Source organism: Poecilia reticulata, chromosome 23 (genome assembly GCF_904066995.2).
Source record: "Poecilia reticulata chromosome 23, P_reticulata-male-v2, whole genome shotgun sequence".
Classification (NCBI taxonomy): Eukaryota; Metazoa; Chordata; class Actinopteri; order Cyprinodontiformes; family Poeciliidae; genus Poecilia; species Poecilia reticulata.
Window position 1 is genome coordinate 16,356,908 of NC_088852.1, and position 27,448 is coordinate 16,384,355.

A 27,448-nucleotide genomic window follows, 5' to 3' on the forward strand; every position below is an offset into this window, starting at 1 on the left:
TTCAAAATATTGAAATTAATGACATTTTATTTTCATATTTGGATTTGATTTTTGACCTTTTACTGCCTTTAGAATGAGATTATTGTTCTCGGTTTGTGCATAGCGTTTTGTCCTACAGGAAGCTTACATCCGTCTTACATCTCATCAACTTTGAGCCCATAACCTTGATGCTGCCACCACCACACCTTCAGACATGTCCCCTAAAATACTTTTTTTGTTATTGTTTTGGTTTAGATATTACATTTTCCTCCTGATATTCTCTTAAGTAATACTGGAATCAGTTAGCTGAAGATTTTTCAAATGTAAAGGAGCTAAATTGCTAGTTTCTTGTCATCTCTTTCAAAAACCTGACACTTTGACCTCATATTTACAAAATTGCTCCACCTAATCTCCTATTTTTGGGAGAAATATTCCTCAGTTGTAATCTGTGCCGTGATGACTCTTTCCTTGTCTTAAGCTCCATAAAGCCGACCTTTAAGACCTCGCAGGTTTGCGGCTAAGCCTAAACAGAAGGTCCAATAATTAATGAACGTTAGAAGGCCCAATAATCTCTTCTTGGCTCCTGTAATTCCTCAGCAGAGCGCCCAATCAGCCGCCCTGCTCTCCTACCCATGAGTCCACGGTGCAGTGGCTTTAAGTAAGTGTGCACAATAAGCGGAGAGGTGCAGAGATTGTGCGATCCCACCGGCCGTTTGGGAAATACTCTTATCCTGGAAGAGCTAAGCTTCCACTGAGCTGAGGATTGTTGTTGTTGTTGTTGTTCCTTGCAGCCAGGCAGCATGGCCGACTGACCGGACTCTCACAGGGAACAGGAAGTCAGTCAGGGCCGAGGTGACATGGCTCTCCGCAGGTTACCATCATCCACTTGTGCAGGTGAGTAACCAATAGGAAACATTTTTCTCTCTCCTTTGTGTTGCCTGACTTGTCTGTCCCTTCCTGCGCCTCCACCCAACAATAGATGGATACTGCTGGGTGTCAGCAGACCCTATGAGGGGTTGGGGTGGGCATCACCATCTAGGGTGTACAGCTGTTTAGTTTTATTCAGACTTTAACTTACCAGCATGCCTTGTTGGTCCATTTGAGAATAAATCAGTTCACTCTGGTAGCCCAGTGATCCACATTCAGCTGGAAACGAGACAAGCAACCTGAGATTTCTGAAATATTTATTTTTAATTGGTTAAATAGGTTTTATTTTTAATGGGCAATATTATGTGTTTTGCAGGCACATAGTGCCGTTTTATAGCAGAATCAAGTAACTGTTACCTTTAGTTGTTATAAAAAGTTATATATCAAATATGACTAAAAAATTTACTTTGTGTTTTGGACCTCTGTCACTTTAAGAAGCTCCTGCTCTTTCTGAAACTCCGCCTTCAGGAAGTCATCACAACATGGCTCCTCTATTAACCCTTTAGCAACGTTTTTACCTGCGCTGCACTGAGAAGTAGCTCATACACAACCGACCCCTGAAAAACCACAATGACTCTAACCCAAAAAAATTATTCAAGAAAAGTTATGAAATAAACAAAACCATCATATTTCCAACATTATTTCCATGTGAGTTGAACTGAAAGGGCGTGAAAGGAAGTTGGCCTTGAAATCTGACTCAGTCGGACCGAAATTCTAGCAATTTATTTTAAGACATCTGTTAACCATTATTCTAAACCTTTGACCTTATTTGTACAATTTGAAGACTGAGAAAATTCACCTCTGAATTTGTAAAAAGTCAAAAAATTGTCATCATCCAAACTAACTTAAAACACGGGGGGGGCGGGGGGGGGGGTTAATTTTCAGACAATATCTGGATCACAAAGCCAGTCAAAAATGAACACATGCAGCCTCTAATTCACAGCTATGTTCAAGAACACTCATAAATGCCTCCGCTTTGAAACCTGCAGTCACATGAAGATGCGTGCAGCTGTAGCGCATTAGTGTTCTCTCTGCTCAGCAGTTAATAACATGAAAACCAAAGACAAACAGGCCTCTGGCTGAAGTTTCCATACAATCAGTGAGACAGCATGTGATAAACGCGTCAGCATGGAGGCTTTGTGCCACGCTGCTGCCGCTGCACATTATCTGCTCCCTGGAAGATGGCCTTTGTCTCTGCCATTACAATCAAGTGTGAAATAGAGAGAGCTTTTTTTTTTTTAGAGTCGGATGGAAAGCTAAATGAGGCACAGTTAAGAGAAATCTGTTACCCTTTCAATTCCAGAACCTAATATTATTATCTTTTTGCAATTTTGCTTTCCAGGTGCGTATATAGCACCTTTTTATAACACAATCAAGTAACTGTTAACTTCAGTTGTAATACAAATACAATATATCATCACCTTAATAAATTAAAGGCCTACATCTTTTTTTTCTTTTTTTTACAGAAAAAAAATCTCCTTGTCTTTATTGCCAAAGGATGATTTTGTAAAAAACAATTTAAAAATCACTTTTGTCAAATTTCTTTTACTTATTTTAGGAAGGTGGTGATATGTACAGTATGACTTTAAAGAAATTTGACTTCATAATATAGCGTCTTGAAATTGTTCCTCTGTCTCTTTAAGAAGCTCCTCCTCTTTATGAAACTTTGGCTTCAAAATTTCATCACAACATGGCTCCTCTATTAACCCTTTAGCAACATTTTTACCAGTGTTTCACTGAGAAGTAGCTCCTGTAATGAGCTCAGTTGATGCGCAGCCCCACCATGTGTTTGCTAATTACTGCTGGCTAGTCTGAAGGAGCTGAGTGGAGGAGACACAGGGGAGGACTATTCACCGAGGCAGAAGTTTAGTATTTTGGAATTTTGGAAGCATTTCAAAGGGAGACCTAGGTCAACTCATCCGTTTTGCACAGCTGAATGGTTGCCATGGAGATTAAAGGATTTCTCAAACATGCATGAAGCAATCAAAACAACACATCAAGTATGTTTTATGATGAGGGAATAACAGTATAACATCATGTACCACTAAACTAGAAGTAAATTCACATAATACTGCGTCTTTAAAGGAAACTGGTCTCAATAGGAACTCCAGTTTTACTGATGTCCTGTTTTATATTTATACTTTTGGGATTACCTCAATCATCCAGACCCCCCACCCCCACCTCCCTTCCCATCAGATGCAACCTGGCGACCTCCCAGTAACCGAGTGACTGCGCTGATGTCAGTCTGTTGCTTTTGAATGTTTTAGAAACACAAGTACGACCCTTGACCTCACGGCCGGCTTCGTTGTCGTAAGCGAGGAATGGATTTGAATAATTTTTTAAAAAGACAAAAAAAAAAGTACAGAACACATGAAGAGAGCTGTCCATGGTGCTGAAATGAGAGCACCGCTCGTGGCCTGGTGCGTTACTATGGCTACAGCTGTCTGTATCCCTAAAATAACCACACACACACATACGCGCACACACACACACGCACAAATGCGGTAACCTTATTACAAAAAGAGAGAGGAAAACTAGCAATCTGTTTCTGACAGCATGGCAATCAGACAAAGATGGAGGAATATCTGTTTTGTTGCTTCGAATCCTTCAGGGAAGCAGCAGGAGGAGACGAGGCGTCTCTAAACACTCAGCAACAAGTCTTCTACTGATGTACTATACATACAGTAAAACCTCCACCAGGAAGTTCGTGGAAGCATTGAACTATTCCACATTTTATCACATCAGAACTGAAAACTTCCAAGTATTTATTCACTGTTTCATCATGTGGCTGTGCAGAGTTAGTTTACATTCAGTTTATCCTCCACTTATACTTTTCTGAGTTTTGATCTGCTCTACACGTGTTCCTACACGGTTTGTGGCTAATTGCAAACAAGACTGTTTTATGGTCGTTGTTGTTGTTTCTACGGCAACAAATTCTTCCATGTGAGATGACGATGTCGGCAGCTCCTCCAGAGTTAGCACGAAGCTTAATCTCACCCTACACTGTACAGTTTAGCTACACAGTCATGTTTTGCAGGTAGCTGCGTTTAATTGTGAAATTTGAAATTTAGAAAATAAATTTGCTTAATAGAAACATGTTAATTAAAAAAAAGTTATTTTCAATAAAAAGTATTGGATTAGGTGGGTTTTTTCGGCAGTATAGAAATTGATTTATTTCACAAAACTGCAACGGAAACACTTTTTTTTCCACTTTTTTAGTCACATGACTAACAACCGGATGTTGCCGGTGGCAACTTGCCACTGGCACAAACTACGAGGAAGAAGACGTCAGGAAGTAGTAGGGAAATTATGGCGCTGCGTGTTTTTAAAATTACTTATCGCGTGAACATGTAATTTTGATTCCGTTGCTTATTTAATAGAAATAGCGTAATTAGGAAATTGTGTACTTTTTTTCAACATTAGCAGAATATCGAAAAAGTTTTGCGCACATTTGTAATGAAAACGCAGGAACCATTTCCAGTAATTGACACTGGACTGAACGGTGCTCTGCTTTATAAGTCCAAAGGGTGGAAATACTTCTCCGAGACGCCGTGTATGTCATGTTTTTTTCTTCTTCTTCTGGTTATTCAAGGAAAAACGGAGAAGTGGGCTTTTCCTTTTCATTGTGCTTTTAGACTGGCTTTGTCACTGACTGACACACGTAACAATTTGCTCAGTGGGAAGCGAAGCTTTCATCCAGCCACTTAGCATATCTGTAGCACCGAGGAACACTTAGCATCAGCTGGAAATGAAGCCGGGGGAGCACGAGGGCTGCCCCCACGTCTCTGCAGCACAGCTCCGCTTCATCTGCTGATCACAGATGCTATGGTTTGCCTTTTTAGGGCTACATGTTTATGCACTTCAGTCACTTAAAGTCTTAGTTTGGTATTTATGCGTTTTAATCATTCGGTAGATTTTTATGTTTTTTTTCTGTCACCAGTTGAGTGGTTTGCAGCCTACTTGGATGTGAACAGCTCACCCTCTGAACTATGTCAAAATGTATTTTTATTGAAAAAATAAATGTGTTGTTAAAATAAAAAAAATCTTCCTCTTTCTTTCTTTCTTTCTTTCTTTCTTTCTTTCTTTCTTTCTTTCTTTCTTTCTTTCTTTCTTTCTTTCTTTCTTTCTTTCTTTCATGTTTTATATATATATATATATATATATATATAAGTTAAATTTATATATATATAAATTTAACTGATTTAATAATGTAAATATCACCATATTTCTGTTTATATTGTATATATTTCCTACTTGCTCCAATGTTCTGGTCATCATGTCCCAGATTCTCACCAGAATCTTACAGTTATGTACGCCTGCTCACTTTCTGAATAAAATGTCTTGCAGAGCCGTGGTCCAACAGTGCCGGGTTTAGCCGGGTGTCCACTGCGCTCAGCGAGTCCTCGTCCATCCACAGCGACGCCCAAGGCCTCCTGACCCGGGACTTCCCCGTCGCCGGGCTGAGGCCCATGCCCTGCAGCGTCCTGGAGCCTCAGAGCCACCAGGAGGAGGCCGAGGCTGAGGAGTCTCAGAGTTTACTGCAGGTAACGGCAGCCTGGAGCTGAAACTGTTACTGTTCACACCAGCTGAGTTTATACTTTCACCGTATAGTTGCGCAATTCACTTAATGCAATATGCTAATTGAAGAAACATACAAACTTGCTTTTCAATAAAAAGTTTTGCTGCTTGGATGAGGTGTTTTTTTTGTTTTTTTTTTTCTTTCTGTTTTTGGTCGTATCAAAAATGTGTTTATTTCACAAAACTGTAATTGAAACATTTTTTGCATCATGAGTCACGTGATCAACAACCCTCTCCAACACCTACAGGGTCAACGACTTCATGGCGTTTCGCCCCCCGGGGCACCAAACAAATTTATCGATGTGTGATTTTAATTGCGTGTCTTATTTAATGGAAACACCGCAATTGCAAAATGATCTTTTTTTTTCGATTTTAGCGGACTACTGACAAAGCTTTTGTGCACGTATGTAATGGAAAACGCAGCTACTGTTTGGTAGGTCATGCAGAAATATGAGAGCCCTCTTAAACTGAGCTAATGATGAAATATTTCCTGTGTTTGCAATGCGTTTCATTTCATTGCAGCATTTAATGAGATGGCAAGAGATGTCTCATTAGAAACACTGGAGATATCACTGTGATAATGATGGAGGCATACCTTTTTTTTTTTGGTACTTATGCTCTGGATCTATCTGAACAAGTCTACTTGATAATAAAGCAGGTCTTATATGAAACAGAATGAAGTTGATGCGAGATTTAAGCTAGCTCATGGTGAAGGCTGATATTAGGTAATGTGACCTTATAGGGAGTTTGTTTAGAATGTTGGGAATTAATTTATTTTAATAAGGCTGTTTTGTTTCTGCAGTACAAATTACATCTGCAGAACACAGGGAAGTGGTCATTTCTGTTTTGAATATTCATTAGTGTGGGAGGTTATATTACTTCATGAATTAAATCATTATTTGAAAACACCTCTTATATAAATTGATTATCTGTGCCTGATGAAATAATAATAATAATAATGATAATTGTTTGGTAATCTGAAATATTTAAGCACAACAAGATAAAAACAAGAATAATTTTCTATTGTTTTTCTTGCTTTTTCATATCCCAGCATTGACACTGAAATGTTACAAGCTTCTACAGGAAGTTAGTTGAAGCAGTTTTAACCTCAATGAACTCTAGTTTCTAGCTAGTTTTTTTGGTATTGATCTACTAGAAATACCCTGAAATAAAAAAAAAACACTACTGAACCTGAATTTCTGCTTGTTTTTGTTGTTTCTATACAAGATAGCATTAGCACTACAACGCAACCAGCTGCTATAGAAGATTAAAAAAGAGGAAAAATAGCAGTTAAAGTTTAAACCTCCACGACTCCTTGCTGGAAAAGCTGGTTTTACAAGATAGTTGTGTACATTTTGTTTTATGGTGGAATTATTCTAGTAGCGAGGTGCTGACTTAATTCAACAGAAACTGAATTTATGCTCAGTTTTTGCCATTAGCGCTATAACACAGCCAGCTGCTGCAGAAGAGTAGAAAAGAGGAAAAATAGCAGGTAAAACCTCAATTACTAGTTCTGCAACATAGTCTTGTATTTTTGTATTTCATTTCGGTATTTTAGTAAAACCCTGAAATAAAATAAATAACACTAACAATGTTATTCAAGCTAGCATTAGCGCTATGGCAGACCTATCTGCTACAGATAAGAAAAGAACAAAAGTCGCAGTTAAAACATCCATAAACTTGCTTCAAAAGCATTGATTACTTCTGCGAATCACTGTTTTACATAATGAATGATTGGAATGACTATAATTGGGGATTTACATAGTTTAAAAGCATTAAAGTGTTGACGTTTTTCCGCTTTAGTGAGTTTTACTGGGAAAACAGGAGTATCAGCCAATTACATCACAGAGCGGCGACACGAGGCATTTCTGCACACTGCAAAAAAAACAATCCACCTCTTTTATTTAAACTAGGCAGGAGAAAGTGTTAGTTATATGAAAGTTTCTCCTCTTAGTTGTGTTTTTTTTATTATTATAAAAACAAAAAAATCAAATTGCTTTTGGATTTTATTTTTTTTTCACCAACGCTAAAGCGACTCGACAGTTTTGAGATGAGTTTGTGGGTTTTTTTTTTTTATTATTATTTTTTTTTTTGCAGTGTGTAGAGCGCCGTTGGTGCGCAAGGCAGCCTCCACATCACCCAGTTGCGTAGAAGAGTGCGGAGCAGCATGAGATCAGGCTCACAGCACCTGACGCATCCCTCTTAAAGCCCAAAGCAATGAGAGCCGGAGCGCAGGGGCCGGGGCTCCTGCTGCTGGACGGGGGACGAACCGGGCCGAGCTCCGGTGTTTAACGGGGCGGGGGGCGATGGGGAAACCGGCGGGGGAGATGAATTCTGCTGCGTTTTTCTGCAAAACCCGGCAACTTTCAATCCCGGTCTGCTTCTTCTTCTTCTTCTCCTCCTCTTCTTTCTCCCACTCTGTGTGTATTTGAAGAAGCGCAACAGCATGCAGGTCTCCCCGAGCGAGGACAAGATCCCGGTAAGCAGCGGGGATCTCCCCCATCCACCGACCCACTCCTCCGCTTCCTGTTTGAGCTGCTTTTATTGGAGTTAAAAAAAATAAATAAATAAAAAAAAAGCACCCCCAGCTGTACTTTTATTCTATCTGTTTTCACTTCTGGTCACCTGCTGAGAGACTTGTGTTAGTTTCCCTTTAAACAGCCACATCGTAGTTCGTAGTTGTGGTTTTAGCGTTGTGAATCGGTCCCTTCCGCTTCTAAACAAATACTGATTAGCCTCGTAAATCCTAAATAACTAGCAAAAAGTCCATTAATGTATTTATTCACGTGGGTGTAAGTTAAATACCGAAATAAATAGGAACATTGACTGGAACTAAAAGTAAAAACATCCAGGATTTTTGGGTTCCGGTAAAAAATAAAAAAAAAATCTGTAGAAATAGAAATTTCTGCTGATAATGCTCATTTTCAATCTAGAACGTCTTTACGTAGATATTTCGCAGATGTATTTATTTATGTTTATGTATTGTGACCTCGTCATTTTTTGTCGAAAGTGATTTTTTTTTAATCTTTAAAACGTCTTTTGGAAAAAAAGGTGGAGATTTTTTTATTCACTTCTGGCAATATAAGTCATAGGCCACTATTTTACGTAGGTGACAATATTTGTATTATCTATTATGTTGCTCCAATTGCTGTTGCATTTATATTCGCAAGCAGAACCAGAGGTGGTTCTAGACCGAATTCACCAGGGGGCCAGGATGGAGGGGGTCAGTGTTTTTCTTCTTTTTTTTTTTACAGAACAAAAAGAACAAAACAAAAAAAGGGATACAATTTCATTGTTTATTTTTAAGAGAGCCAAGGAACCACTTGTGGCTCTGGAGTTGATTTCATTTTTTTGTTAAAACTGTAGCTTTCTCTGTATTTTCTAGACTGTACACATTCCTATGTTGTTTCAAAGTCTTCCAAAAGGTTCCAAACTTTCCCAAATTCTTTATGCTACACAGCAGACGAGAGGTTAAAGCTAGAAATAAAATAACTTTTATTAAACCCGTATCACCAAGATCTGATGCAAGAATGATGTCAGTTTCATGCTCAGCGTTGACACGGATGGGGATGCTTTTTACTTTCCTCACTTTCCTTTGTTCCTGTTTTATATTCATGAGAACACTAACCAACAATCCCATGGTTGCTATAGACCATTTACGACGTAATAAAACAAAATTCTGCTGAGGATCATTACGGGGCCCTTCAGAGAGCCCCCGGGGGACCCATCTCCAAATCCCCCTGAGAGCTCCTTAAGCTTTGGCTAAGACAAACATCTGTGCCTCATAAGGTTTCTTGGTAATGGTTAGATCAGTCCTAGCGGGACTCTTCTCAGAAGTCTGCTTTACATATTTCCAAAAAAAGGGAACAGAAGCGTCAAACAAACATAAGACCTTAGGGAACGTTTCAGGAGCTCAATTATGGTGGCAGCATGCATCCTGCTGAGGTGGCAGTTTCCGGCTCAGTGGTTTAGAGCTCATTAACATACATATATATATATATATTTTTTAAATGCGTTGCATTTAAATTTGAAATCTGAACGTCTTGGCTGCCGATTGGAGTACCCAACTTTAGATCCAACTGTATGTGGGTGACATTTATTTTTATCCAGACCAAAAATGTGCAGGAACCATCTTTAATTCTTACATTTTACTGTAAATCTAGTTTCTTTAACTTATAGCTGAAAGAGCTCGGCATAAAATCATATTTCCAGTTACTTGATCATTAGAATATTAAGAATTTACCTTCTTTTAAATTGTTCTATTGAACTTTTTATAACAAATAAAGTCGCTTACATTTTCTTTCTATTAGCAACCTCAACTGTTTACATGAACAAGTTTGAATTAGGAGTTTATAATCCATCGGACGCTGGATTATAAACTCACCGTTTCACAGCTTCCCACATTTATTTGCGTTTAAAATGTAGTAAAACATCAATTCCAACTCACAATATTTTACATCAGCTTTTTTCCTTTTTGATGAGACGTTTCTATAGGATATTTGCAAATAATAACTTCAAGTGAATGAATAAAAAATTAAGACTTAAAAAATTACTAAATTTTTCCAAAGTGGTTACACATTTTACGTCACGGGAAAGTGTCCAAAATTGTTAATTGTGTGTTTTTTAACTTTATTTTTTATTGTTCAAACGATTTATTTTCATCAGCGTCTGTTGAAATTATTTGGATGTAAAGCCAAACAGCAGTTATAGGAACTCAGAGCTGAAGTTCAATAAAATATGAATGCTGTATTTTATTGGATATAGCAATAATGTTGCTATATGTAATATTTTAACAGTTAAATTAAGTTAACTTTTTAAATCTCATTGTATGTGAGAGTAATGAAAATAAATAAATAAATTCAACTTAAGCCAAATTTCTGCTTTTTGTGCTTTTACTTCTGTACAAGCTAGCTTTAGCATTGCAGCACATGTAGCTGTTATGGAGAGTTCAAAACTCCCATGAGCCATTGCTTCAAAAAATTTTGAGATTGTTAATGTTACATTTGTTTAAAGATTTTCAAAATATTGTTAGGATACACTCTTCTAACATTTTGGAAATTGGAGCTTTATTTTAATCTCGCTCACATCTCGCTTAGACAATTAGCTGATAGCTCTAGCTAACATTTACACACACCTTTTGTGTATGTAAAAGTGGTTAGCCTTTAACACACACACACACACACACGCACACACACACACACACACACACGCACACACACACACACACACACGCACACACACACACACACACACGCGCACGCACACACACACACGCACACACACACACGCACAAAAAAGCTAACATCAGTGTAGGTACAATTTTGGTTGCTCATAACACTTTTCAGAACTCCACACTTAAAAAGAAACAAAATCATCAATTTAATTTCATTTTTTTCGTCAACTAAAAACAGGGAGCTCAGGTTACCTAACCTCATCCCTGGAGACCCGTTAGGCAAACTAAAAAAATACAGCTACACTTTCAAGAATGTATTAAATTCAGTATCTATATCTATGTAACCCATTTGGAACAATAATAATTTCAATCAATAGGGTAGTTTTTAAATGTTCCTTTATTAATCATTCCACAGTCCAACAATCCAGTGATGTATTCCTCTACAACCCTGTGACTAAGTCAAAATCCTTACATCAGGCTGGTGTCTGTACATCTTTACCTCTTGCTGCTTCCACGTTTAGTCTCCCTCTATACTTCCCCCCTGTCTAAATAAAGACTAAAACAGGCAAAGGTGAGCTAACTGCCCACTCTGCTGCTGAAGGTTCTCACTTCATTGTTTTTGAGGATCTGCCAAAAGCCACTTGTGTCTGCCTGTGCTGACACAGCATCAAATGTTTAAGTTTGTTCAGTTATTACATAACTCCCCTGAAGCCTAAAAGGTTTGGTTTTTCTATTTTTGAACAATTTGTGTTTGACTTGTGCGCCTCATTACGACTACATCCTGACGGAATGGCAGTTTGGGACTGGCTTTACTGAGGCCCTGATGCATCTTTTCACAGGTTGTAGACGCACCTTCAAGCCCTCAAGCCAGCAGCGAAGGTCTGTACTTCTGCGATGGCCTGCGGAAAGTGGACTACGTTTTGGTTTTTCATCACCGGCGGCACGGCTCCCTGCGAGGCACCGGCACCGCCTCAGTTTCGCAGGATCAGCTGTCCATCGTCTCAAATGGCAACTTCCCTCCGCCATCGGGCTCTTCCGACGCAGCGGCCGGACGAGGAGCCGGCCTCCGCAGGGAGGAGGCGGCAAGCGTCGGGGAGGTGTTCATGGAGCTCGGAATGGCGAGGGGCAGCGAGCCGATGGAGGCCGCTGACCACGAGATGCACCTGATCAGACAAGAGTTTGAGGCCAACCTCCTGGAGGCGGGCCTGGAAGTGGAGAGAGACAGAGAGGTGGGTGTCCTGCTAATGTCTGGTTTTGGTTTTTGAGATTCTCTTGGAAAGATTCTTGCTCTTCTGTACCATCCTGTGTTATTGTTGACTCTCCTGTCTCGTGTCTGAAACTGTAGGGTGGCAACCAAACTGTGTTCTATTTGATGTAACCTAAATTCATTCCTACATAATGTGTTTTCCAAAACAATTGGATGACTCAACATTGGGTAATTACATTGACATTAGTTCAGCCTCCCTCTAGTTACAATAGTAATGGATTAACTCCCAGATTAGGGACCAGCGGACCGTACCATCCATGATGTGCAACACCATGCATGGTATGGTCTTGTGCTTTCCAGGTCTTGTTGATAACTGTTGCCAATGAGAAATTTATAATGACTTCCTTTACCATTTTGCAGTCTGGTTTCATGGTGAAGTTGCTTGGATAGATGGATCTGGTCATGTTGGTAGTTGTTTTGAATGTTTTTCGCTTTAGCTCTTTGAATCTCATTAATGGTGTTCACTCTCACTTGGTGCTCTAACATTTTTCACGAGTGTAAATTGCTTTTAATGCGATGAAATCTGGCCTGACAGTGATGATACGGGGCAGATTGTAATTTCAGCCAACACAGCTGCTATTCGGACCTCGTAGTGTCGATTAACTTACTCAGGCCTGAAACGGGTAATCTTATTTTGACAAGATTGCCTTCTCTGTGGTCCATTTTGTGTGTCTCTGTGCCCTAACTTAGAACAAAGGGAAAATAACACAAACACACTTCTTGTGAAGGTTGAGTGTAAATGGACCACCTCTGCACTCAAAAGTGAGTCATGTAGAAAAATGAAGAGTAACTCCCTTAGCATTAGCATTTCGTACCTGTGCTGCTAAACAAATATAAGTGTGTGCATGTGTAGAAGTATGCCGGCGCTGGCCAGCAGCCAGTTGGTAGTGTGTGTACTCCCCAGGGTCGTATTAATCAGACTGTTGACATGGCTGCTATGGAACCAAAGCCAGTAGAAGATAAGCTGACTGACTAATGGCTCCTTATCTCATCTCATGGATTGAGGTTTAGATTAGGTCTATCATTCACAGTAAAGGAATACTTTCACTCTAATATATCTTTAATTTGCATATGGGATAGATAGTATTACAAAATTAGTTTCATGTTTATTTATCGGTGTTCCTGCTGCTTGTACTTTCTGGATGCTCTGTAAACAACCTTGTGAGGAGTAGGGCTGCGACGACTATGCCAGCGATTAATTGTCTTTAACGTTCCTCTTTCTCCGATTTTACTTACCCAATATTTGAGCCAACACAGACAGAATGGCTTTATTCACTTTCTCCGCTGACATTGCCAAACTACAACCTTATAGAGGAAGACAATTCTAAAACCAAGGTAGAACATCGATGTCATCGTTCACGATTTCTCTTTCTGCTTGCTGATTGGTTGAAGTTCAACCGGAGAAACCCAGCTCAGTGGGAGAAATCCTATTGAAAGGAGATAAAAATCAAGTGAATTTGCGTCGGATGGCAATGACTAGGTTAGCTGATGGCGCCAACTACTGTAGTTTCACTTGCACCTCTCTGCTTTTGATTTGCCTTTTCACATCCCTTATCAGCCGACTCACTGTGTTTTATTGACAGGTATAGTTCTGTCCTCCTCCTGCCATGTTTGAAGTCTTGCTATGACCACAAATATGAGCAAATTGAGGTGATTGGCAATGCTAGGCAATCTTGTCTTCCCTGTTTTTGAGAGAGCTTAAAATAAATGGGTCTCTGTGTCACGTCATATTTGTCCTCCAGGGAAACAAGAAGTGATTAAAGGAAACATTTGAGTTCCATTTATTTTACTGGACCTTTGCAAGCGTCTACTTTTTAAATTAAAGTTTGTATTTTTCTTAAGTTTTGGTATTCCTACTGATATTAATTAAAATTTTATGTAAAGCCTTTTTAGTCATCTTTATTTGGGAGTGTGTCAATAAATGTGGAGGGTGCTTCACTATTGCATTAATATATCTTGCTCCTGTCCACTCAGATTTAATTAGTGGAAACCAACAAACAAATAGTAAATATATTTACATCACACAGAGCATTAGCTGCTGCCTGCTTAGCGTATGTTCGGATTAGATGCATTTTAATAACCATTTCAGTTCTGAGGGATTAAGGTTAATCATAGAGCTGGGTCACAGCTGTGTGATTTAATGAGTGTAAAATCGGATTAACACAAAAACAAGGAATTTGAAATATCAACTGCAGTTTAATTGAATGTCTATGGCTCAAGTTGAGGTTAATAAATTAATAAATTAGAAATATTACAAAAAGAAAGAAGTCTTTCTTTGTAGCAGAGGCGTAAAGAGACATCTGCCTCCCAACGCAGAAAAATACACAATATTATTGAGTGTAGATCGACTTAAAAATTCAACAGGAAGCTCCAAGGATAATGCTAACTTTAACGACAGCTAACTTTAACGACATTAGCAGCTAGTGGTTAGCAGGCAGGATTGTCTCATTCCTAACAAAACAATTTTATCTGGCATTTTTTTTCTATCTAGTAACCAAAATGTTACCAGTTAAGGCACATAAAAGAGACTTTCTTAATCCTGATGTAACCGGAAGGTGTTAGCCATCTTGAAGCTTGTGGCTAGCGCCTTTAGCAGCTACTGGCTGGTGGGCCAGGATTGTCTCATTCCTAACAAAGCAATATTTTTCTTTTGATAATTAACTCAAAAAGCTTAGCTTAGTAACACGCTATGAAACATTTGAGCTGCATTTAGTCGCATCTACTAACTTCTACTTTAAGTCAAAGAATGCTCACAAGTTTTGGATTTTGAACTTAAACCTGTGAGTTTGTGAAAAATAAACCTACAGAAGTATATTAATTTGGTCTTATCTCCAGGGAGTGAGTAAATGACGGAAGAACAGAAGAAGGTGAATTTTTCAGATTATTAATGATGACATAACATAAGAGAAAAAAAGATCACCAAGTAATCTCAATGTTTGTTTACTTGCCTGCGTTATTGTTTGTTTAAACGAAGCAAGTCGGCTTATCGGTTGTGCAGCGTGTTTCACTTCGGATTAATACGGATACTGAAAAACCAGCCGGCACCACTTGTTGACAGAACCTGTGGATTAACACAATGACCCCTGCTCTCCCAGGAGCGTCCTCCTACAGATGAAAGTTAATTAAATAATTAAGAAGTAGAGCGTGGACTTTAATTGAATGCTTATGGCTCAAATTGAGGTTAATATGTCCAATCTGTTGGGACTAGAAACAGAATAAGTAAGGAGGAAACGTTTGCTGGGACTGATTGTTCATAAAACTGTTCTAGCAGTCAAGTGGGACTCTATAATGATAAATGATGTCTAATTTTAGGTTCTTTTGTTTCTGTAAAGAACGTGATTTGATTGTCCTTAAAAACTGTGACTGTTTTTGTGATTAAAAGGATAAAAGTAATGTATTTTATAGCAAAAAAAAAATTATATTGGATGTTCAGCCGGTTCTTGGTGCTATAAGTGTACATTTTTAGGTCAGATGTTTCTATACATTTCACTATGAGATTATGTTGTTGCAATAAAATCCAGGTTTGTTTTCAATGGTTTTTATACATCTTTTCCAGGGATAATGATAATTGTTGTAGGCGCTTTAATGTGTAAGGTTTGAGGGAAAAGTCTAAAACTTGTCAGTCTTAAAGGGGCAGTACTATGTATTTTCCAGGGACATAGTGCCATTTTGTAGCACAAGCAAGCAACTATGTTAGCTTCACTTGTAATAAAGATACTACATATACAAATATGACAAAATAATTGTGTCTTTTTAATTGAACACCTTGAAATTTGGTCTGTCTCTTTAAGAAGCTCCTGCTCTTTCTGAAACTCTGCCTTCAGGAAGTCATCACAACATGACTCCTCTATTGAGAGAGTGACGAAGGAGGGGGGGGAGCAAAATTTAAAAGTGAAATTAATAAACTGATTAACCAGGTGATAATCTTTCCCCAAGTAGATCAACCCAAATCAAAAGAAAAACATTTCTATATTTAATCATAGGAAGTACATAAATACACCACCTGCTAGTCAGGGGCCTACACAGTACACAATACCTTCCAGGTAACATCGTATATGCATGCACTTCCTCCATTTTGCTTATAGAGACCAGTTATAAGGTTCTAATCATAAAATCAAACATTTTCTCCAGCTCCTCAGTAGCACAGCTGTTGTTGTTACATGCAGGCAGGTAGAGTGCATCACCTCGGCATGCTGATTGTTTGTTTTTATTTAATATGAACAAGAGAATTTGGTGAAAGTGCAAAGAGATTATTGGAATGGACGTAATCATGATGAGATGCTTTAGTCACAAAACTACTGCTTTACAGAACAACACGGTCCTTTTTAACCATAATGCAAGGGTGTAAATTTATTCAGAAAATGGCGTTATGTAACACCTGCACTAGGAGCTCAGCTCACTAATCTTCAGTCTGGATATTTAAGGACAGCACTGTTGCTGTGGTTGGCCTTAACTGACTCAGGGTGGAACAGTAAAGCAGCCAAAAATGAACGCCTGATTAACCCCAGCCTGTCTGGACCGTTTCCAGGCTAACTTTAAAGCTGCAGTATATAACTTTTACAAAAAATATGGGTTTTCTTTATATTTAAACTGTCAACATGTGACTACAGATGGCATGAGACAGATAATCTGTGAAAAAATCCATCTTGTCCATCTTCTCCCTGAGCTGCTATTACTGTTTGAAGAAATGCAGCGTTCCTGACCCAAAACAACCAGTCAGAGCCAGGAGGAGGGGCTTAGTGTTGTCAATCAACCTCCTGTCCGTTGTGAAATGTGCTAATGGCAAAGAAACAACTTACCATTACTGGAAAATTGTATCAGTGGCCTTTTAACTGGCTTTAGCTTTGGTGGCAAACTATGTTGTGGTGAACCAGCGGTAGCTTAGCAGAGAGCAAAAGTGAGGGGTTGAGCATAAGAGTGATTGGCAACACTAAGATCCTCCTCCTGGCTGTGATTGGTGTATTTCTGTAGTTAGTACTTTGAGAAGGCAGAGGAGCTGTAAGAATCAATAATTTCTTAAACATACATGAAACATTCAAGGCAACACTACAGGTATGTTTTTAACGAGGAAATACGATTGTAACATGATATATTAAGCTAAAGAAAAAAAAAATCAATTTTCTATAATACCGCCCCTTTAAGAATTATGTTTTGCAGGGTTCCCCTCATGAACCTCTCGGTTCATGAGGGGAACCAATACATTATTTACTGACCCAATGCCAGTTTACCCAAGGGTCCACAAGTTTCTGGATTAACATTAAAGTCATAGTACTTCAGGCAGTTACCAAAGCATCCCACAGTGAATCAAAACAGTAACTTCACAGGTAACCATTGGCTCCAGCACTGGAAAATTATGCCTTACAAATGACCCAACACTGTACACCGCCAATGCAGGGCAGTTGCACAAAACAACATCCAAAATCACATCGTACAGCATCCAACCGAGTCTCCACACACACACTCAGAAGCTGATCACCTTGTCATACTCAATAAAAACACTTCCACACCCCTGGCTGCGGCCTAGTTACCCCCCCCCCCACAGAGATGAAGAGATAATTGGAAATCATGACGCTAATTAACCTTCTCCAGGGTAAGGGTATTTATATCCTCCCCTTTTTGACGGAGCGACCAAGAAAAAAGAAAACGAGGGTGAGCGGCAGCGCCGAGCCGGGGCGGACGAGATGAAAGCTGAATAGGCAGGTGGTAAGAAATGATGGGAGAATATAGTTAGGAAATGGGAAGAAGGAACCAAGTTAAGGAACATCAATAATTCATTTCCCATTGCCTAATTTTCAGATTTATAAGAGGGACGAGCAAATGAGTCCGTTCCCGACTAGAGGTTCAGACTCTATAAATGTACTGTGGTACCAGTGGGTTAAACTGAAGCTGAAAGTCTTTTTGTAAGGAGTAAAAGAATTTAATTTATATTTTGATTTGTGCTGGCTGACTAAAGAGCTTTTAAACTTGACCACATTCACATACGTTCTCTAGGACATATGTGAATTCACATACAACTCTAGAATTGGGTCCAGATCAGTAGTTTCTTTAAGTAGTTGGTTTTGTTGAGAATTGGGATTTATTGTGAAAACCATTAACTCTAATTAAAGATGTTTTGCATACAAGCATGGACTTAACAGATAGTCTCCTTTCAGTCTGACTGTGATTGAGAAACTTTGCAATAAAAGACAAACATCTCAGTGTCTAGATGTGCCAAACAGGTAGAGACATATCCCAGATTACCGGCAGCCTAACTGCTGTGAAATATACGGCAGCCCAAAAGCACAATAAGAAAAAATTAAAAAGTCACAACAGCAAAAGCCACACTGGAAGCTACGCTAAAGGGGTTGTTGTAATAAGATGAAACTTATGCTAAAACAGAGGTTATGCTAAAATGGGTGGAATGCTAATACGGAAGTTATGCTAATACAGAAGTTATGCTAAAATAGAGGTAATATGAAAGCTATGCTAGTATGGAAGTAGTTCTAAAACAGAGGTTATGCTGAGATGGAAGGTAGGGTACAACAAAAGCTATGCTAAAACAGAGGTTATGCTATAATAAGTGGAAGTTAGCATACCGTACTCAGGTTGTGCTTGCAAGCCTTTTTAAATGTTCCATAAATTCTATTTTTGTTTAGATGTTGCTGTTGTGTTGATGCTTTAGCATGTTGATGACCTGTCTGGGCCACCGTAGAAATGTGTTTTGAATTGGGGGGGGCTTTTAAGGGAGTGGTTGGACGGTTGTAATACAAGAAATGTTTAAAACCACGTTTCTGTTTCCTTCCATCTTACATTTGGGTTGGACTAAAACATTAAACAAAATTTTGCTTGTGACATTTTGTTTTTAGTCAAAACTCTTGACTCAATCCAAGGAAAAGAAAAAGTGTCAAATCAAACTTTATTCCAAATAACTTCACTCCAGAAGTTTCTTCCCTTCGGTCATCCTCAAACTCTTGTCCAACTTTCACAACATTGGTCTCAGTTGTGTTTTGTGTGGTGGTGAAGAACAGGCACATGCACAAAATGTACCTTTCTTTCAGTTCTAGCTTTGGCAGGAGGCAGAAATTGGTTGCTACTGGTTACAGATTGGTTAGAGCACAATAACACACTTCTCAAAATAGCAAAGTGCAGGCATCAACGCAACTAGCAGACTCTGAGCATTCACAAAATAACAGTTTTTAGTTTGATCTGTGGTCTCCGTCCGTCATAGATCAGAGTTTCTGTGCTTTTAGAGGCCTGAGAGATTCCTTAAACGGAAATGATCCATACATGTGATTTTATTTGAAGGGAGAGCAAAGTGAGCTGGCTCCCCATGTGGGACAAAAGAGAACATGGGTGTAAGTGAGAGAGATGTTAAGGGAAGGTCAGAGGAAGAGAGACAAGCAGTCAGTCAGTCAGTCATGAAAGCAGCAGAAAGCACAGTTTGGGGAGGTGAAAGATCTCAGCAGAGAAGGAGTCCTGAGAGGAGAAAAGGACTCGTCTCAAATTTCCATTGTCGGCCATGCCACCTTTCTCCTCTCCCATCACTCGACCCTTTCTACAGAAGCTGGAGGGGGTCTGAGAAGGCTAAGGTTACCTGGCCGCCGTCCCCCGCTGCCTCTGCTGACTTTCATTCCTGCTTAGGCTAACAGCCAAGACCATTAAAGTGGCGGCATAGATTTTACAGGATAAACTTTCAGCACTGAATGCAGCGAATGCACTCCACACTCTGTCTCGTTACAATATCTATACCCCACGGCGGAGCTCCGCTATTTAATCACGCACCTCTGTGGTCCTATTTTAGGCAAATAATTGTCACCTTTTGTTAATGTGTCTTATTATAATGACTGTGTGGGCCAGGCACAGTTATTCATTAGCAGAAGAAGAAGCTAAATAAAAATGTGTGAGGAGCGCACTGCAACAGACAACAGCCTCAGGCGGCCGTCAGCGTTGGCCACAGCGATCTGTCATAAATACTAGAGGAACGGTTGCCGGGCAAGTTTGGTCCGCCAAAGAGTGGGAGTGGGTCGGAGCAAAGACAGGGAATACTGGCACTGATGGCAATTCAGTTCAGTTCAATTTAATGCAGTTTAATGCAGTTCAGATCAACTCAGTTCAATTCAATACTAAACTTCAGATCAGTTCAGTTCCAGTCAATTCAGTTTAGTTCAGTTTAGTTCAGTTCAGTAAAAGCACACGTTATATATAGGACAATGAAATATTGACATAACTGTATCTTCATAGAGTTGCTGTTCATGCTTCACCAGTTGATCTAAATAAAGTCGCCCAGAGAGTTTTGTCCTGCAGGTAAGACATTACCTGCTTCCACCTCCTGAAGAATCCCTCTCAGCCGAAGCTTCAGACGTCAGACATGAACTTTGAGCAGCAGGAACTTAAAGTGAATTGCGTTTTGTATTTAGGCCTCTTGCTAAAACAAAGTCTGCTATTTTGGAAAGCGAAGCTGCATTGACAGATGGTCTGTTAAGCCATTTCTGAGCAGCAGTTGGTTTCAGCCAAGCAGGCTGGTATTATATTTCACAGAACAGAAAAGTACATGCACACAAATATTTGCGAGGAATCAACTGTTTTTTTTTTGGTTTTTTTTCACCTCCAACGTGTCTGGGGACATTTTTTTTTGTTCCTGTCCAGTTTCGTTTTCAGGTTCGTTCAAACGTGAAACGTCTTCTTCTCTTTTCTTTGTTTCCTGTCGGCTTGGCAGACGAAGACCCACGGGCCCAGCTTCACTCGGATCCACGCGCCGTGGCCCGTGTTGTGTAGAGAGGCCGAGTTTCTCAAGATTAAAGTTCCCACCAAGCAGGTGAGATTCAGGTACACCTCTGACGCAGACCGGATTCTAAAAACGCCAAACTGACGAAATTAACTTCCAGGCTTCATATAAAGTGCTGTACAGTCATGATTTTCACATTTCAGGCACAGACCTTCACATATTTGAACTGGAATTTATGCGACAGACACATAAAGAAGTGCATAATTGAAAAATGATACGTGATTATGTTCAGCTGAAATCTTTTATTAATGTACCACATTTAAAATAAATACAATGAGGTAATGTTAAAAAAGTTTAAGTTAGTAGAATTCATTAGCATCCAGGAACACAATAGGGTTCTAACTAAGACAGACAAGTCCTGATTTATGTTGGGATATATTGTAGAAGCTATCAAAAGTGAACAAATGCTGCACATCACCCTTAACACACCGTCTCTATATTGAAACATGGTGGTGGCAGCATCATTCTGAGATGATCCCTTTCTGCAGTACATTATTAATAAATAATGTGTCGTATTGGGAACAAAATTTTTAGAGGTTGTGAAAGACTTGAGAGCTTCACCATGAGGCAACAGCTGCAGTAAATGTTCTAATTTGAATAATGAACTAAACTTAAAGCTCTGAGTGGTGACTAGGGTCATGTATATGATCAAATTTAAATGATTTTTTTCTAAAGGTCTTCTAGTCGACCTTTGTTTTGAAATGGAGCCTTATAAATGAACTTAACTGAAAAAACATTAATTAAATGTGCTGATTTGTGTTGGTTTGTCACATAGAACGACATTAAAATACATCCAAGATTTCGATCGTAACTTACGTGTAAATACTTTTGCGAAGTGCTGTCGATGTAGGTGACGTGTTGTTAAAAGCATTCTTATGCTTAAAGATAACTGAGCTGCAGTTATGTTTTATGGCAGAAAATGAGAACAATTTTAGAATCTGATCGATAACCCCCCCCCCCCCCCCGCCCCCCCAAAGAAACTAGAAAGAAATTGTCTGATAAAGAGACGATTCCGCTCAAAGTCTAAAGTACTTCTTGTGTCCAGCGCTGAGTGACCAGCGTGTCTGTTGTCTTGGTTTTTCTCAGAGTTACGAACTCAAAGAAGAAAGTGGTTTTGGGTCCAGTATGAGCTCAGTGTGGAGGAAACTGAACCAGCCCTTTGAGCCCAAAGTACCACACCAGGACCACGGCAGCACCAAGTTTCTGTCCCACTGCTTCTCCAGGGACAAACTGCACATGTAAGACTGTCCAACCATCCGTCCGTCCATCTGCTATGTTTTGTTTGCATTATAACCACAGTTGCATAGCATTAGTTACATTTACTGAACTACATTTATTTGAGTAACTTTCAGGAGTATTTTTACTACGTTGTACTTTTTACTTTTTTACTCAAATCATTTCATTATGAAGTATTTCTACTCTTACTTGAGTAGCATGTCTGGATTCTCTACCCTCTGAATGAAACACAAACATGTTTTAACCAAAGATTCATCAGGCACAGACACACACAGGCAGCTTTTATTAAAGTTTTATGGGGGTTTTTTATGGAAAGAAACTGATTTGGACACATTTTCTTTTGCTCGACTCAGTTATTTTTTGTTACTTATATGAATTATTGTCATTTTGGTCCTTAAAACACCAAAAATTCCCTTAGCTTTATATTTTGATCCGTTTGATGATGTAATTTTTAAATATTAAATGATTTATAATTTGATCAGTTACTCAGTACTTGAGTAGACTTTTTACCAAATGCTCTTACTGTTGAACATGTTGAAGTAGTGCTACTTTTACTTGGGTATAATTTTTCGCTACTCTACCTGCCTCTGCTTATAACCAAACATCACCACGTTGGATTCATCTCTTCATCTCCTTAGCAACAACTGGTTGCTACTTTCTCCCCTCAATCCAAACATCTGCTCTGACCGATTCTGATAGCTGTATCTAGTGGCTCCTGTGAGGAAGCTTGAGCAGCCAGAGGTCAAGGGTTGAGGTTACTGAGTGAACCGCTGAACAAGCAACCTGAGCATTAACCTGGACACTTGTTCAAATGAAGTATTCAGGACGAGCTTTGTTTCAGGTTGTCCTTTTGGTAAATCAACTCCTCTCTGCGTTTCCTCCGTTTCTGCACAGGTTTGAATTTTGCTGTGGACGTATTTTAAATCTGATTGGATATTTGACTGCTGCTCTTGACAAAAATGGGTAGAGGCCAGTTCATTTCTCTGGTTCCAAGGAGAGCTTTTATGAGTTTTTTTTAGCATTGTCCACGTTTTCAATGAGGTCAAGGGGAGGCATTTGGGAGAATATTAGCTTTCATTATACATTCCTAAAACCAACTTTCTTACATGTTTCAGAATAATTTTGGAGCATCAAGGTAGGTCAAATTGAAGTTATTTGGTCTCAGATGGAAACAAGTTAATTAGGACACTTTTACCCTAACCCTAAAGCCTCTATAAGGATGCTACAATGTCAATGGCTCTGTTTCAATCCAATTCGAATTCTTTAATAAACAGGAAGTAGTAGTTGCTAACTTAGAAATGGAGTGCTCCTGTCCATCCTGGAGGTTTGGGCTGGGAAGTTTAGCTAGGTCATAACTCATTTGGAAAATCTCTCTCCATCTCCCCTGTGGCGTAATAACTCTTTTTCAGAAAAGCTGAAAACCACGTAAACCTTTTTGCTTTTGTCTTTTTTTAATGCACTTTTTGAAGTATCATGTTAAAGAAAGCTAAAGGAAACGGCAAACTTCAAAATAACTTACTCAATTTCGCAAAATAATTTTTTACACGAACGCTTGGGGTTTTTCCGAAATGTGTTGAAGTGGTGAAGGGGAAATTGCAACAAGTACTGATGTTGCAAATTACTTATCCATGCTAGTTAGCACCCTGCACTTCCTGTTTTGTCACAGCCACGCGTTGTGTCGATGTCTGATGAAATGACGCTTAGCGTAGCCTGATTGGTTCGTTCCAAACTAGTAGGTGAAACATCGCCACATTTTAAAAGTTTGCGATTGAATCTAAACGTAGCTGCTGTTACCGATGTCCAGAGTGGACGAAGAAACGAAGACAAACGATTACTTCCTGTTTTCTGAACTCCATTTGGACACAACTGGAAGCTCCAACAGGACAGGGATCTTAAAGATGCATCAAAACCAGATGTGGAATCTAAATCAGGTTTTTACTTTAAGCTTCACAACTTCAACTCTTTTCCAGATTTGTGGACAGAGAATTATTTAAATAAATCACTTCTGATCTCTGCTACACTTCAGACTTGTCAGGTTCTGGTAATGGTGTTTAATGGATCCATAAGTCTTTCAAACACAGCTATCCTTGCTCTTGACTGACTAAATACTGTTTCAGACAGAGGTAATGGCACCTTATCTTTTTTCTTTCTTTCTGACTTCTCCTAATTTGGTCTTGTCAAAATGGGAAACCGTTGAACCATTTGTTTGACAGATTTTTTTTTTTCTTTTTATTGTTCCTTAGTTGTTAAATGAAAATGGTTCCCCACAGATTGGCACAGTACATTCACTCCTCCTACATGAACTCTCATCACTTGATTTGTATGATTTTAAATACAAAGAAACGCATCCATAACAACCTGCCGGCTGTGTTTACTTCAGGTACAACATCACGTCTAAGGACACGTTCTTTGACAACGCTACAAGAGGCAGAATAGTAAGTGTGTCTTTAGTGAGTTCACCATGTGTTATAATCGCTCATTTATTTACCTGTGATGGAGTATAAAGAGTGACGTAAAGGGAAAATAAATATGTGGAGAACAGAGGAGAAAATGTTAAACAAAAAATGTTGAAATTTCTAGATGAATTGCACATATTTGGAAGAAAAAAAAACATACCCAAATTTTGAAAAGTTGCGCATTTGCATGAAAAAGATACAATTTTCCACGATTAAAGGCATCAGTTTGCGATATTAGGACTAAAATGTTCTGTGACGTTGTAAAATAAAAAATTTACATTAAACATTTTTATGGAAATTCTTGTAAATTTGTTTATTCTTAAGGTTTTTTTTTTCAATTTATTATTTTAAAATATTTAAAATGTAGGTCTAACATTGTACATTTATGCTTTCAATCATGGGAAATTGTGATTTTTTATGTTGGAAAATAATAATGTTTTTCCCTGAAACACATTAAATCAGTCTAGAAATTTTAGAGATTTTGGCAGAAATCTACTCCTCTGTGGCCACATTCTATTTTTTCGTTTGTCCACAATGACTCTAACTCTTCATTTATTTCTAAACTGATGGTCTTGAATCTTTTCCAGGTTTATGAGATCCTGAGGCGGACGGTGTGTGTACGAACATGTCAAACCATAGGTGAGGAGGCTGCCACAAAACATTGTGGCAGAATTTTTGTAAAATTATGCCACAAAACAGAATAAAAAAAAAAAAACTTTGTGAAGAAAGATAAAGACTTCGGTCTTAGGTACCCAAACGTTGATATTTGAGTAAAACCAAATGAACCCAAAGCAGACAAACTGTCTTGTGATGTCGTTGCATCACAACCACAAACTGGGTGTTTAATGTGACAGACCAACACGACCACCTGCCCTGCTCCTGCATCCCCACATCATGATGCTGCCACCATCATTTTTTCTAAAGTAAACAGCTGCACTACAAAATATACTACACAATATTTAGATTCTGATTTTTGTTTTACTTTTCACCTCCATCCATCCAGACTTAGTGTATACAATCTGAAACCAAAGTATTCCCTCAGCATGATGCTGCCTCCACTATTTTCACAAAGTCAACTTTCTAATTTTCCCTTGACCTAAAATGCATCCCCTACTTTGTGTTGATCTGTCGCTTAATACCTTCATGAAATACCTCAATATATATCCCATTTAGATGCATTTAGAGGTAGGCTAGGCTAATTTAGCTTAGCTTAGCTGGGAATTTTTCTCCCTGAATATTTCCATTGACTGTTTGACTCTCCACAGAAACACTGCAGCTCACTAGATGTTCCACCAATATCAGGACTGTGATATATTATATTATATTATAAATATAATAATACTACCTCAGCGTTAATGTTTGTTGTTGCTAGCAAAGCAGGAAAAGGCACCAGTTCTCCCAAACAGCCGTGCTAGGAAGCGGGTTAGCTGCATGTGTAACATGTACGTTGGCGTTGACGTAGTTTGTGCGAGCCGTGGTTCCTCTGTGGAGATGAGCTGACACCCTTTTCATGTCCAGTGTCCCCCATATGTCTGGTTGGCTGGCCCATGGCAGCAGACGGCCTCAGCCAGCGGGTTCTCACAAGCCTGCAGGGGAGGAACGGTAGAGAAAACAGAGCTTCATCTCTCTCTCTGACCTTGCTTTTCCTCTATTCCCTTCATTCCTCAGCGCAACAACACACACACACACGCACGCACACACCCTGTTGCTCTGCACCATCTCCTCCACAAGTGGGTCACACTTCCTAGGTCAGCTTGAACTGATTGGAAGCAGGGGCCTCTGGGAGATGCGGTTGTTTCTGGCTGGTTGAGTGTGTGTTCATGCGTGAGGATGGGTGTTTCCTGGGTGTGGTGTTTGTTAACCACACAGGTGTTCTCTGCTTTTTAACAAATCCCCTTCCGTGGACTAATAATGCTTACTCTGTCTTTGGACTGCATTGATTTTGCTTTGAATTTAGCCTGAGATCAACACATATTCATGTAATAGAGCATCTTAGTCAGCACCCAGATCTAAATCTTATAAATAATGTGCAGTAAAACGTGACAGTATATGTTCTCTTCATATGCCCTTATGACGCAATCATTTCTTCATGCATCAGCTCACAAAAACAAATAAAATACAACAACATGTTTTCTTTGTAAGCTCTTCAGTGATTGGAAGAAAAAGTTCCTAAATTCAAAATAAATAGACATGTCAAACTTGTTGACATAGGTTGACATTTTAATCATCTGAAAAACTCAATTAACAGAACTGCTTTACTATCTGTTTTTTCCCTCTGACCAGTGGTCTGAGTTTCTGATTTAAAAACTGCTCCATTTGAAATAAAACGTGTGACGTGATGTGACCTGACCTGACCTCACCGATGGCCCTCCTCTCTTTTCCAGGCATCAGCACGTTGATAGCCAACGGCGTATATGACGCCGCCTTCCCTCTTCATGATGTAAGTGTGAGCCGTGAAGTATTGACTTAAAACTATTTCCCATATCTTGCTGAAAAATTACACGTAATTTAGTTTTCTCTCATTTCAAGCGTACTGAGATTTGCAGCAGAAACGGCCGGGTGGGATTTTGTGTTTTTGCCGTGAAGGTGGAGGAGATGCATTTTGTTTCACAGATTATGTGTCTCATATTAAACTGCCACTATGTCGTGGCAGTTTCAACAAATATGTGAAAAGGATATTATTATAGAAGTCAACATATATTCCAATTTTTTCTTGTGAAATCTGATCATTTCTCCTGATTGCATTTCTTGTAAAATAAACTCAGTTTACATTTTTCGTGTCTGTATTTGACAGATTTCCTTCCTTCATATTGATATTTATTCATGTGGATTTTCTTTTTAAAGTGCTTTTAAAGTGTGACTAGTTGTTTTTCCTGTGTTCTGGTGTTTCCTCATGCCTGTCCTTTTGCTCCGCAGGGCGACTTTAAGGTCACTGGGCACCTGGAGGAGCGCAACGACAGACAGGTGCTGCTCCGCTTTCACACCTCTGCCATTTCGTTCAGTTTGGTTTAACCCTCCGTTTGCCCTCCTCCTCCCCCGTTCCATCTGCCCGTAAAAGAGACGCTAAA

General features: G+C 39.2%; 1 protein-coding gene across 3 annotated transcripts in view; it reads left to right on the plus strand.

Moving 5' to 3' along the window:
- The first annotated feature begins 427 nt into the window (after positions 1-427).
- ano2b (anoctamin 2b) overlaps positions 428-27,448 on the plus strand; it is a 75,088-nt gene continuing 48,067 nt past the window's right edge. Inside the window, exons 1-9 of one of the 3 annotated variants that reach the window (XM_008401429.3) lie at positions 428-873; positions 5,254-5,450; positions 11,497-11,886; positions 20,620-20,718; positions 21,775-21,926; positions 24,305-24,359; positions 24,968-25,019; positions 26,765-26,820; positions 27,297-27,344. In XM_008401429.3, the coding sequence (XP_008399651.2) occupies positions 837-873; positions 5,254-5,450; positions 11,497-11,886; positions 20,620-20,718; positions 21,775-21,926; positions 24,305-24,359; positions 24,968-25,019; positions 26,765-26,820; positions 27,297-27,344 (1,086 nt within the window). In that variant the 5' untranslated portion in view covers positions 428-836. Of the gene's footprint in view, positions 874-5,253; positions 5,451-7,613; positions 7,964-11,496; positions 11,887-20,619; positions 20,719-21,774; positions 21,927-24,304; positions 24,360-24,967; positions 25,020-26,764; positions 26,821-27,296; positions 27,345-27,448 lie in introns of those variants that run through there. The other 2 variants (XM_081603697.1, XM_081603698.1) reach the window with 2 other exon arrangements.